Source organism: Taurulus bubalis, assembly GCF_910589615.1.
Source record: "Taurulus bubalis genome assembly, chromosome: 3".
NCBI lineage: Eukaryota > Metazoa > Chordata > Actinopteri > Perciformes > Cottidae > Taurulus > Taurulus bubalis.
In genome coordinates this window covers 29997806-30012313 of record NC_136591.1, presented here as the reverse complement: position 1 = coordinate 30012313, position 14508 = coordinate 29997806, and the positions used below count along the sequence as shown (strand labels likewise).

General features: G+C 44.2%; 1 protein-coding gene across 1 annotated transcript; it reads right to left on the bottom strand.

Moving 5' to 3' along the window:
- Positions 1-673: 673 nt before the first annotated feature.
- extl3 (exostosin-like glycosyltransferase 3) lies at positions 674-6532 on the bottom strand (the record flags this gene model as incomplete). Its single annotated transcript, XM_079216220.1, has 5 exons — positions 674-883; positions 2262-2390; positions 2483-2627; positions 3552-3679; positions 4397-6532. The coding sequence occupies 5 exons, from the start codon at positions 6530-6532 to the stop codon at positions 674-676; spliced, it is 2748 nt and encodes a 915-aa protein (XP_079072346.1).
- Between the last annotated feature and the right edge of the window lie 7976 nt (positions 6533-14508).

Here is a 14508-nt window from a genome sequence, read left to right as displayed (position 1 = left end):
TTATTTAAAAAAAAAAAAAAAAAAAAAAGAAAGAAAGAAAGATTGTTCAATAAAATACTTCGGCCCATCAGTGCTTCTTCTAGCATGTCCATGTACAAGAAGTACAGTTTGTAACTGTAAAATAGAGAAAAACCCCGCAGTGGCAACCATGTGCCGCTGCCTCTTTTGCTCTACTTACTGAAACTCAAACAGCTGCTGGGCCGAACGCAGCCGACATCAGTCCGTCAGTGATTCAGTAACTGATATATCCAGTCAGGTAGAGTTTATTGTGGGAGAATTTCTGTACACTGTGTACAACCATCCTCTTTCCTCAGCAGGCCGTTGGTGCAAATGACATCTGTAGTGGTTGATGATTGAGCATGATTGAAGAACATGAAAGAGGAGGAGTGACATCCACTGAAAAGGCTTATTTTGTTGGCAGTGGTTCCTTTCAGCTTCCACTCCTCAGATTTTCAGTCGAGTTGTGGATTAGAATACCAAGCCAACAGCTTTTAAGGTTGCCTTGTTTCTTCCCACGGACAAAAATACTAACCCCAAACCTTGCTTCTGTGCATTTATCTGGCAGTCCGTCCGTCCTCATCACTGCTCGGAGTGGGAGCTGCTGGTCTTATAAACACTTCCGGTCCTTCAATCCTCTCTGCTTCGGGTCTTTGCTGGGCCACTCAGCCCGATGCTAGATGAACTTGAAGCACTTGGTCTTGTCATGGGGCAGACGAGTCTTAAACAGCACAGAATCCACGCGGAACTGCGTGTACAGCAGCGGCATGTAGCCATACACCTTGACGAAGAAGTTGATGCACTTGTGCCGTTCGTGGAAATGAGAGTCATCGTGTGACAGCGCCTGAGGGCAGCCGGGACAGCGGAAAGTCCAACGCGACGTCACCTGGATAGAAAGAGAGACGGTCAGCATTTATGGGATTTCTTTTCACAACTTGCACCTCCACTGTGTCGCTCAATCTATAAAGCCGTCTGCGTGAAATGTCAGCAGCTCTTTATTGGATTTGGGGACATTTAGACTTCATAACCTTTTCCAAACTCGTTATCAGAGATAGCGTTATGGTTGCCAAACACATCGTCTGAGCCTTTATCCTAAAAGGCTGAACATTTGAGCGAGCCAAATGGGGTTATTTTATCATAAAATAAAAGTCATGCTATTAGCAATAACTAGCTCTACACTACAATAAAAAGAACAACGGTCTTTCACAATTCACACTCTTTTCTAGAGATTATTTTTGAAGACATGTTCAGTGATGATCGAGCTGATATGACAGACAAGGATCAGCTTAATATTCAACTCTGAAATTTAATCATAAACTTCTCTATCCGACTCTCACTCACGTTTCCAGCGATGTCTTCTGGTAACAAGTCACATGACACAATAATAAACAGACAGTGAGAGGTAAGAAAAGCGTTTTATTTCCTGAAGGGTCCTTGTCAGACAACATAGTAACCTGCTGTCCGTGGCAACAAGCGCTTTAAAACAACGTACATTGCCGTAAGCGACTGCCCCGACTGATTAAACTGCAGCTAGTTTAGTGACTGCCAACTGCAGCCTTATCCCTCAATACTGGACTCATTCCCAAAATGGTTGTCCCCATTGGTCACTTAGACACAAAATGGGGTTATAGGACCCAGGACCAAAATTAATTATGAAGTTACCTTTTAAAACAGCATAAATGTTGAAGAAAAATACAAGTATCCCAAAACGATACTTGATTATAGTTAATTCATCCCTAGAGATGCATAAAAACGATTTATTTTTAGTTTTATTTGGGCTGAAAGGGAAATATAGTCCCTCTCCATTTAGGCCTCCACATTCAAACTTGCCCCAAATTCATTATTCACAAGGCTTATTCCTACCAGCGAATCGCTGTCATGCAACACACTCCATCAAAGCAGTCCTTAATTCCCCTCTGAAACACCCCTGAATATTAACACACCACTAAATCAAAAATAACTTAAACTGAGGGCTGCAGTAACATTTTCACTCTAACAGCTTCCATGGCTTGATTGCTGTAATTATTTGTCTAGCCAATATGCACAGCTGAACAAATGTCCTTCCGATAAAAATCCAGTGGACAAATCAGGCCTAACGCAGCAATTCGATCTTGTGTTTTTGATTTATCATTTGTGTGGAATATTGGATATGTCAGTTTGAGTAATGTCAAGGCTAAGTGGGCAAAAATATAAATATACACGGCCCTGAGGGGGACACAAAGTTTGCGGGTGCTGAGTCGAGCACAGCCCGCTCCGTCACTGACCTTGATGGGTGGTTTGCGGGTGATGTGAGAGACCAGGAAGTTCATGGCGATGTCCTCGCAGTTTATGTAGTCGTCCACCATATCCCTGATGGCTTGAGGCATCACGTAGGAGTACAAGTAGGCGTAGTACTACAAAAATGCAAACACGCAGGGGGACACGTGAATGATATGGATATGACCGTGCCAATATAAACTCAGTGGTGACGAGTATAAGATCTGACCTTATGGAAGAAAGCAGCTCCTGTCAGGACCATGGAGAGCTCACAGGAGTAGTTGGAGTTGTACAGCCAGGACTGGTGGTTCACGTCCCACGCATGATACCTCCCGGGGAAACCCACGATGCGATCTCTGGCCTCACGCCACACTCTGTGAGACATCGCAGAACACCAAGTCAGCAGAGTTCCTCATTCTCAATCAAGCAATTAAGACACGAGTGGGCAGAATTAATCAGTCTTTTATGGACCAGTTTTTATTGTCGTTATTTGTCACTATTTTCTTTAAATGGTCATTAGTTTGGTTTCCAAGTGTGCCACCCTTTTACATCCATCTGTTTAAACTTGTAATCTACTGTATACAAGCAATGAGACAACTATTTGCCTCTTGGGAGCAATTAAGTAACCATTCTGTTGTCTTCTACACGTATATTTAAAACCAAATTGTCTCTCTTGGCTCTTATTTACTCATCATGTAGCCCAGTAAAGTCTGAGACAAAACACTGTTTCAGTTAAAGCCGATCAGATACTTGGAATTCCTTCTACACACAGAAGATGCAAGAAATTTCTAAAAAGCAATTTAATGTCTCGAATGTGAGACCACTTAAAGGTTTTTAAGTTTGAGATAATTCATCACACACACACACCTTACTGAGGTACAGTATTAGCAAATAAATCATAAACAAGGCACTGGACGCACGGTTCACTTTTATTTTCTCTGTCTAGTTGAGCATTTTCAGGAATTTGATGCTTCTGCAATTGTATGGGACATTTTCACTAGACGAATAACTCTTATTTTACTGCATTTTTTCATCTTTCATCTCAGAATTTCTCCTGAGGAAAAGCACAATGACGTCTAAATGAAATGCCTTGGTAATGCAGTGGTCTTTTTTTAAAAGATGAAAGCTTATGCAAAGTACCTAATTTTTATAATTGTCTTTAATTAGGAAGATATGTTAGTGTATTTTTCTACTTGGTCATCTATATGTTACCAGAACTTAAAGTGATAGCAAATATTGTCTATATGTGTTTCTCTTTAGTATATGAATCCCTTGACCCTTCCATCACCATCACTGACCTGAACCCGAACATGATCTCATCGTGGCGGAGATGAGCATCATCGTCAATCGACAGGATGGCCTCCGTTTCCACGGCGTCCCAGGGAAGGAAGCGGTTGTTGAGGCTGTTCTTTTCTGTGCGGACAACCTGCAGGCGTAGAAGACTCTGCTCAGCAACACTTCTCTCGGACAATTTTGAGAGTAGTGATACATTAAGAAATGTAACGCAGAGAATCTGCAGCTACACACAACAAGTTGTACTTCGACATGACCTACAGTATATAAAACTGCACTACCAGATCTCTACTTTAACATAGTTTGTGACTGTTTAATGGCACCAGACTGCATATGACTCGTGATAAAACTGACTCATTTTAGCACAGAGGTATTCCCATACATGGGTTTAAGTGCTTTATAGGTTGTCATGTGATCTAGGTTTATATGTGCCCTACAGAAAAAGTAAATATACTGTAGCTTAGTGCAAGGTAACATATCTCATATGTGCAAAGTATCTCCTCACACCGACTGATTTCTTTAGCTCCTTTTCACAGCGTCCCTGTCACAAACTAATGGTGTGAATATGAATATTTTATTTTTCAGGCTTAATTCAAAAGCACACATTTTATTATTCATGGTGTCAGACTTCTTCACATCTTTTTAGTAAAGCTGCTAGTAATTGGTGTGGACTCCTGCTGAGTTTCAAAGAGGCACTGATCCAAACAGCTCAATGTAATGTACTTCAGGTTACTTTTTTGCACTTCAGAGACCCAGGATGAGACCGAGATGAATTCCTTATAAAAAGAAACCAACACCATTTAGAGGAATAGGTTTACATTTGTTGAACTTTTTCTGAAGGAGCACTCACCACAATCGGCAGGCCGATGTCAGGCCACAGCAGGTCATCTGAAGGAGGCTTGGGTGAGTTCCAGACCACCACTACCTTGTTGAGGTACGGCAGTCCATTCAGTCTCTCCAGAGAGTTCATCAGCACCTCCTCCCTCTCGTAAGTCAGCATCACCACGGTGAATTGTTCTCGGGGAACATTTCCTCCGAGAGCTGCCTGAAACTCCTTCCCCGAGCCTCCCGTACCTCCACCAATAGGCCTAAAACCAGTACCTGAGCCAAGGAACTTGGCTTCAGACGGCAGAACAGGGTCCAGAGGAGTGTGAGGGAACAGATGGAAAGGCCCTGGGGCCCGGTTCCACGTTCGATAAGTGTATGAAGCTGTGTATGTGAAGTTGCGGAGGAAGCGTGGAGAGGCATAGGGGGGCTCTGTCTCGACGGGACCCAAATCCAGATCACCATTGTCAGCCAGGTTGGCATCAGTTCCTGCCATCTTCCCTGCTTTGTGGGGGATCTCATGGGCGGGCTCTTCTTTGATGGGTGCGGCAGGAACCTGGACGCTGGTTCTGATGCTGGCCAGGAGGGTGTTAAGAACATTCTCCGTGGTGGAGAAGTAGGTCTCCCACAGAAAGCGTCCCTGACGCCTCATCGCCAACATGTCATTGTCCGATAGGCTGCGTAGCAGGAAGTGTAGCTCTGTGACGCGAGGCTTGGGGACGATAATGGCTGCTTCACTCCAGCGAATAAACTGGTGATATGGTAGTCTGGAGTGGTCCCCCAGCACGACTGGAATGGTCCCTACCTCAAGGGCCTCAAAGAGCCTCATCCCACAGCCTGCTGAGGCCACCAGCTGTCCGTCCCCTGGAGAAATCACCAAGCCAAAAGTGGAAGCCTTGAGGACCTCCAGCCGGTCCTCCCTCTCTCCACAAAGAGCCCACTCAGTCGGCAAACTCAGCTGTGGGTTCTTGCAGGTGAACTCCACCAGCACCTGATCCAAGTGGCTGTCCTGCACTGCCTTTAAGGTGCCGATGATGCGATCATCGTAGTCAGCTGGCGGGTCTCCTTCCATTTCCTCCTCGAAAGACTGAGGGGGTGCCTCCTGTAAGCTGCTCCTCAGCGACTCCACCCTCTCCCCCTGGAAGGTGAAGAGGTATTTCCTCTTCACGGGAACTTGAGGAGGCACTTCCAGAAAATTTGGTTCGGAGAGGGCATGAACTAGTGGGGAGATAACCAGGTCAAAGCCCTCGCGGTACTGCTGCTCCAGGAAGGTGGACTGAGCAACTGCCGCCCGTCCTGTGCTAACATTATAGAGAAAGTTCTGTGTCATGGACTTTCTGGAGAAATGCACCAGTACATGATTGTGTCCATCAGACCTCCAGTAAGGGAGCGCTTTTAGTTGCTTCTCCAGCTCTGAAGGAGATGGCGGTGGGGAGGAGGACTCTTGTAGCTCTCCTACCAGCACCAAATACAGACAAGCAATGCTGGGGTTATCAGTTATGTAAATATTGCTCTTAACTGATGCCGCAAAAGCCTGCTTCACCAGTGGGTCAAGATAATCCGCCCATGCATAGGAGCCGGTGTCGTAGACATACACAGGAAACCCAGAAGTGAGAGGGCAGCGCGCGTAGTCAAAGCAGGAGCGTAGGCGGCAGGACCGGGCAGACTTGGGTGGTGGCAGTCCCGGGTCCTCTTTGTCTGGCAGCAGCCTGACTGGTAGTGATAGCTTGGGCTGGTTCTGGGCCATTAGTTCTTTATAGGAATGCTCCGTCTGGCTGATAACGTTCTTCAGCTGCAGCAGATCCTGCTTGGCGCTGTCGATGCTTCGCTTGCAGGCCTCGATGCGCAGGTTGAGTCGGGCGATCTCCCCGTTGAGCTCCTGCCTCTTGGCCTCCAGCTGCAGCAGCTCCTCGCTGACCGACTCGCGGATTCGGCACAGGTCCTGCACATGCTTCGCCTCACACAGTTCACCGCCGGGCCGCGGCCCGAAGATGCGCTTATCGGGACCCCCGGCTTCGTCAATGGTCGTGAGGTAGTAGTGGGCGATGAGTGGGAAGAAAACCAGGATGAAGAAGAGCATGAAACTGAGCCAGGTGAGGCGCACGCGGCGTAGCACCCATGGCTGGCCACCGGCACCCCCGCCACCACCGTTACGCTGCATTGTTGACTCTCTCAGTCTGCTCCTCGCCCAACCAAGCAACCGTTGCTATGGGGATCAGCAGCAGCCATGATACGACCTTGTCAGCAAGGTAGTGGGATGGACACTAAATCATCAAAGCTGAGCTGTGGCTCCGTCCTTGTGTAAAGGGCATCTGAGGTTTACCTCTCGGTACGAGTCCTGTGGATATTGGCTCGAGGTTCAGCCTCACCTGTATTCTAATATGGACTCTGATGCGTTATAGCCGACAAACGAATGCCATTTCTGTTGCGATGTTCCACTTCTTCCAAATCTATGTCAGAAAACAGTCCCGCATCTCAAGAGGGGTTCCCCTCGATGGCTGATGAATGGGGGGCATGGCTGCTCACAGCTCTGTGAGATAGCTGGTTGGGCCAGTTGCTGCTATCTGGGTTGAGCTCATTTTCTGGACCCTTGTCAGGAACTCCTCTGGAGATGGGACTTCTGAAATAGCTCTTTCTCTTTCTTCTCAAAACAGGAACCTGGGAGAGAACAGAAAAAAAACAATTAGTGACAATGATGAAATCATCTGTTCATCAAAGGGACTAATTAACTATAATAAAGAATGAGCTGGATTTAACAGCTGGAGCCCACAAAGCAAAACGTCAAGCTACTTTTAGAAAAGCAAACCTGTGAGTCAGTCTAGACGTCGGTCACTTTTGTATTTTGCATTAATAAGGACAGTCTTCTGAAATGGTCAGGTCCACAGTAACATGTATTTATAGTGAGGCTTTCCATAGTCAGCCACTGTAAATGTTTCTTCGTAAAAGAGGCTCTGCAGCTCATCCTTTTTTCCCCCCACCGCATTATGTGCATGATTGCTTAGTCTAGGAAAAAATAAATCAGTGTGCTGCAGAATACCGGAGGGTGTATCTTTTTCTTTCGATTTCTTCCCTTTCCAAGTAACAGAAAGAGAACAAAACAGGGGAGAGCCATCATGCCCGTCCCATGGAGGCAGCGTGGAGAAATGATGACTTGACTGAGACAGCATGAGAGATGCCTTTTTCCCTATGTTTGTTTTAAAGATTGTATATGTCAGTGAGCTACACACAGTAGGCGAGCCAACACCACCATCACCTCTAGCGAAACTCATTAAAGGCCTCTTCCGCATCCCGACCTCATCACAGACTCAAATTACTGAGCATCCCCGATAACAGTCCATGTAAACGACTCAGGCTTTTAACGAAGGAAACCAGCTCCACCTTCTCATGCAGACTACTTTACTATTACCATCACACAGTTTTCAAGATGGAGGTGAGCCTTTTGGATATAATTGCTTGTTATTTATCTTAAGATTAATGAGAGAATAACATATTCCTCTCCAGTTAGGAGCGGGTTAAAAAAAAAGCAGAAAATTAAGAAAGATTCAAGACCTTGGGAATTGTGTTTTGAGTGTGCAGATGGTCTCAAAAAAAACAAATCTCTTGGCTAAAGTAATATTAAGTCCCCAGAAACAGGCGTGAATGTCACCAAACGATTCTTACATCAGAAGCAGAACTAAAGTTTCAGCTCAGATCGACAGCAGCAGGCCGTCTGGCTTCTGAGCTCTATATCTTTATCAGACCACAGCACAAGCCCCGAGGATGTTGAATAGGCCGAGTGCCAAACAACCCTTATCAAATACAGTGCTGGCTTCACAACATGAGTGGGAGCCTCCATAAAGCAGTGCAGTTCAGTGACACAGTTGCAGAGCCGAAAAGAAGCGCAGGTGGTGTTTACCGTTTGCCGACATCGCGGCTCTTCTTGATAAGGATATTATTCCCACGACTGGTGAATTCAAACCTCTGTGGCTGTAACGTTTTCATTACTGCCTGGTTAGATCAAAACCTAGACAGATACCATCTTTAAAACAAACATAGGGAAAAAGGCATCTCTCATGCTGTCTCAGTCAAGTAATCATTTCTCCACGCTGCCTCCATGGGACGGGCATTTCTGATGTTCAGAGATTACTTCTCCCCCACGACTCCTGAAAAAAGCATCTTGCAACACAGCTGCCGTGTGTGTGTATGTGTGTGTGTGTGTGTGTGTGTGTGTGTGTGTGTGTGTGTGTGTGTGTGTGTGTGTGTGTGTTCGCGCGCATGCCTGTCAAGGAGAGGAATGTGGAAAGGTACTGGCCAATCACATGGCAGGCACGTGATTTCGTCTTGCCTAAAATGACCGCCATCCTGCTGCTGCTTGTCTGCTTGTAGCTGCATGTCTGAATGCACTGTATACCTTACATACCATCAGGCTATGATATTGAACCTGAATCATGGTTTTCTGATGACAAATGCAATGTCTTTATGACTTGTAACATTTTTAAAAACACAACACTGTCTAAATGTTTTCTTACTATCAGTATGACTGAATATAATAATTCATTTCATCATACATTAATTTCCTGATTATTTTCTCAATTAAGGGATTCATTTGGTGACGGTTAATAATGAAAACTGGTAATTATAATTCACGAGTCTTCACCTTTTTTATTTTGTTGTCCCAAGAGCCCCAAGTCTTGTCTTCAGATGTCCAAAACCCAAAGATATTCAATTTACAATGACATAAAACCAAAAAGGCAGCAAATCCTCACATTTGAGAGGCTTTTTCCTCTGATAAATGACTTTACTCATGAATCTATTATTGTTGATGATTGATTTCCTCGCTATCGACATCATTTCAACCCTCGAGTTTAAGTTTGATCTGAAGGTTGCAGATTCAGCTCCACACAAAAATGCCTTCTGGAACAACTGAAACATATTGCCTTCTGATTCCCATCTTCAAATCATAATACAGTTGGGTTTCCAGAAGCCCTAAGCATGAATACTTCTTAATAGCCTGGATAGATCTGCATTTAAAATACTTAGGCATCATTACCGAGCTACTGACTAGGGGCTGACTTTGCCCAATGCCATCTCAAGAAGCAATTACAGAGCATCAGTATGCATTAGATACAGACGTGAATACACTGCATATGATTGGCTACAAAAGCTGCAGCCACAGTCTGATAAGGAGACAGAGCCACCCTGGTTAACATTAGATAAGATGCTCCGGTCCTAAAAAGTAACTACAGGTCAGGGCTTTTTAGTGAAGTGAGGAACGAACATGTACAGTCAAAACTCCCGGGACACACGACCTTGTGAACGCTGACCCTCATCCCGCTGCTTCGTGATGCGCCCGAGGTGCAGAGTGACCGAGTGGCGACTATCACAGCAGTCTGATTAATTGCTGCATGACTGCCAGGGTCACAGGAGTAATGGCAGACAGATGTTGGCAAACGCTGTTGCTAGGCCTAATCCGGAGCCAAAAACATGTCGCTTTAAAAGTTCTACCCGTGGCTGCTTCTGGGAAATGGAGCAACACACACAGATAGAAACTAAATCTCAATCTCTTCAGTTGTGGCTTTCTAAATCTGCAGAATGTCTCTGCTCCGCTGCAGTCGGCTTAATCGGACTGCTGTCTGCATGGAAAACACACAGGAAAGCATTGATCGCTCTGGATTTACTTTGCGGGGATCAATGATAATGCCATCATTACCTACTGCTGAGCTGCGAGGCAGTTTGGTGTTAAGCACCTAAAAAGGGCCGTTGTAGCCATTTTCCCTTGAAGGCTTTCGGCATACAAGGCGGCACAAGTGGACGAGAGTGCTATAAAATATATTTGCGCTCGAGAGAGAGATACCGATATGCTCGTCCTTGCCGTCCCCTTTTACAACACAGTCTGCAGTAACAATATTAAATGAAGCCACAGGGGGGAAACAGATGTTCCAATGACAATTTGTCTTTCCCGAACTCTGATACTTAAGTACCCGATACCAGTGAGTCAAAAACAAAAATATATATCTTAATATTTTTGTAACAACAGCCGTTAACTACTAACCTCGCATGGATATAATATCATGGTTGTATAGCCTGCCGCAGGTTGTAGCCTTTGTAAAACATAATTATACGATTGCTCGTGTTGAAATTGGCAACACTCGGGTCACCCCTCAAAACTAAACCCTTGCATACTTACATGTAGATGTTTTACTGCTGGGATTTTCCAGCGTGAAATATGTTACACTCTCTGCTGGCACCTCCTCAAATCGGTACCGCGCATGTGCAAGTCTCACCAGAGATGAGAAAGAAGTCTATTCTTTTAAACGGCCAATGCAGGATGTATGGATTGGGCAGCAAGTGGCAGATGTTGATGTTCGTGTGACGAGTAAGTGAGCTGATGATATGATAATGCAATATCGGATTGTGGATAGAGTCAAAACTTGCCAACATTTTAGGCAGCATCAGAAGCATTTCTGAAACTGGCAGCATTACATTACTCTACAGGGGAATTCTCACGGTATGGCTGCAGGGACCAAGCAATACATTATATTATTCTTTGCCAAGAATGTTGACTTACTTCCTATGACGAGTAATCTCTGTGAGAGTGAATATTACATTACTCATACTGAAAATCAATACAAATATGATGTACCAGCCAGCCACTTTTCAGAAGGCAAAACCCAGCAAAGCATTCAAATCAAGTGCTCTGCAGTCCTTTCAGGGAACAGAAGAAGTAAAAGCACAGCCGCCCCACTGATGACCCAGATAAAAATCCCTTTTGCCTCACATGGTGAGCAGCACAGAGCAAGCAATGACTTAGTCAGCAAATTACTGGCCAGGCCTATGAATAACGCAGACTGTATTAGTCTAGCAGTCTGTTAATTTGATTTAGAGGTATGGAAACTAGCGAGATGCATTTAACACCGGGTTTTAGTGTCAATAAAGATCAAGTTCCTGGCTCAAGTCAAGTCAGAGAGCGTGAGAGGATGTAAAGCTAGCAGGCACTCAAGAGATGCATAATGCTGTGATTAATACCAAGAGGTCTTGGGCAGACTATCTTCATCTGAAGTCAAAAGAATAACAGTCGCAGGTGCTGAGCTCAGAGCCAGAATGATGAATTGGGACGCTCTTTTATAGTTCCCGGATATTTGAGAGCAAGCGATTTCTATTAATGTTTGAACAGTCTCTCTGCACGCTGGCGTTCTGAGACGGTCCTGAAATTCCTCTATGAAGAAATGAGAAGAACAGAATTGACATCCAACTACAACAGGATTTTTCAACTTTACAACAATCAACTCAATTCAAGGGTCGCATCTCATGTGGGGGAAGATGGGGAAAGGCAGCCGGAGACGGCTCGTGAACGTTCAAGTTTCTGAGGAGCGACATATCTTCCCACACCACAGAGTGATGGTGTTTGTTTTTTCCAACGTGTCTGTGAGGCATCTGACTGAGCTTTTGACAGATAGTAAGAAGAACTGAGGAATTTGAGTGCTGACAGGAAGATCGCACAGTTTGTATTTTTAATACGGCCCCGGCTAAACAAGGCTCAAAGAGGAAGGTGCTGCAAGGACTGAAATATTAAGAAGATGAATGTTTGAATTTTCCTTTGAAGGTCTCAAGAAGAAATACCTTCTTCTCACGATAAGACTGACTTTCAGAGTAATTTTCCACAACACGTCAAACGCCTTCCTCCTCCACTACTTAATCTATGACTTGCTGCTTCATCAGTCTGACAAATTAATTATAAACAAAGACAAACTGTCAAAAAGCAATCTGTAATTTGTCAGACAGCCTCCTTCATTATCAGTTAGTCTGGTTGGGCTGCTGGCCCCAAGTGAAAACACTAAATATTTGTAGTATTATTATTATTTTAACGGTAACAAGACTAACGCTTTGAGAGCCTGCGGCAAAACGGTGCTTTTAGCTGAATGCTCACATCCCCATAACCTAACCTACAGTGTTGCTAACATTTGCAAATAATTCTCACCACAAACTGCAGCTCATAGCCACATAGAAATGTCCTTATATTTGCTTGTATTGTCATAAATCAAAGTACTGATTGTTGGGATATAAAAAAAATATTAAAAAAAGACTTTGTCACGTTCGGGGAAAAAGTCAGGGGATCATCAAGTTCAGCAGAATTCATCCTCTGGGGACTATGAATGTATTAACAATATATTATAGCAATTTACTGAACAGATGTTGAGATGTTTCAGCCTGGACAGAAGCAGTGAAATGACCAAATGACAGATTGCCATCTCCAGAATATCGCTGCAAACTCTCACATTTCATTCATATATTCGAGACAAATAAATAGCTGTGCCCATATTCACTATACTATATCCAAACCACATGGTCTAAAAGAAAACAGCCAAAGACAACGGTCTCTTTCCGCTGTGTTACAATCTTACACATGTTAAGGCACTCATCACTTCACAGCAGCGGTAGGAGGGTTAAATATACTGTAGGGCTCGGATTACTTGCATTATAAATGGAGCGTAATCAATATGTTTTTTATTTTACAATAACAAATGTTGCTGGTCAAGGTTGTGAATCACTAATCATTCCACTCTGTCCCCAACATGGAGCGGTACCAGAGCTGAGAAGTTGCCTATACTATAAAATAGATTTGCCATTTTATTCCTAGCAAAATGACAAACGTTTCCTTCTTCCAGCTCCTCTAATGTGTAGATTTGCTGCTTTGCTCAGTTTTTAAAAATCTATTTTAATTGAATAACTTTGGGGCTTCAACTGTTGTTTGGACAAAACGAGATTTGGCGATTTCACTTTGGGCTTTAGGCAATTGTGATGCATTATTTACCATTTTACATACTCATTAGTTGCAGCCCTAAGCTCTACTCCAAGTAGAAAAGAAATACTAGTAAAAAATGGATACATGTGAATGTTTTAAATCCAAAATATACACAATTCTAGCTGACTGCAGCAGTGAGGACACACTGGCCTCTGGAGGTAATGCTGCTGCACTTCAGAAACTCATCATGGCTTCTGGGACTCCAGGTTATCATGATGCATTTCTCCCCTTAAGGGGCTCTGGCTCATGGCGCTAGCAGACAACCCTTCAAATAATTAATTGTGATTTCATGGAGAGGATCGAGGTAGGGCCCTCCCCATGGAGGTGATGGAGGGAAGAGATGGAAGCAGCTGCAGGGGAAAGCACAGTCACAGGGTTGTATGAGGGGAGCAGCTGTTGAAGCCATGGATCACAGCTTATCTGCAGACGGCTGACTGAGCCATCCCAAGGACTTTTTTTTTTTTTACTGGTAAATTACAGAAGTGCCTGTAGGGCTGTGGAGTAGTTCTCAAAGAAGTAATGAAAAGTCAGAAAATTCATTTTTTATTTTCTTTAGATCCAACAATCTAAGAGAGACAGCGGAGTTGGTGCCGAAAAAATTAATTGGTTAACAAAATGCAAATTAACCGACAACCATTTTGATGATTCAGATCATCAAATGCCAGTTTTCCCTTTTTTTCTTGCTTCCTCCATCACTTATATTGGGAACACATATTAAGAAAATGGCTGTGAAAATCTCACGTGTGATTGACATGCAATGATAACAAAGGATGTTTTTATTGGTAGCCGACTTGTACCTTAACAAAGCAGTATTTATTCCTTTCTTACATCCAATCCGAGGATTTTACATCACCAAGTTTTAGCTTTACAAATTGAATTAGAATCAGAATTAAACTTTGAGCGCCAACCCCTGCATCAGCACTGAAGACTTTCCAGTGACACTGGTGGGTGCTGCTTCCTGCTGCTCCTTTAATTATCTAATAAGGCTGAAGAGAGGACTGTGAGGTCGTTATGATCATCAGGAGCATTGGTACGGTGAGGACCCGGCGCACAAGCAATTAAGGTCGCCCTCCATGTGGACCACTTCCTGCTCGGTGCAAAATATGAGTGTGTTCACCTTTGTCTCTCAGAGAAGACAAAGACACACAGAGGCAGACAGGAAACGCACCCTTCACTGTCCTGTTGTTCGGAAAACAAACATCATACAGCGCGTCTGTGTATTTATAACTTTTCTGAATACCATTTTGCTGGAGAGAGAGAGAGAGGAGGGAGAGAGAGAGAGAGAGAGAGAGAGAGAGAGAGAGAGAGAGAGAGAGAGAGAGAATGAGTTCATAATGACAGATGGGGCTGGGTGC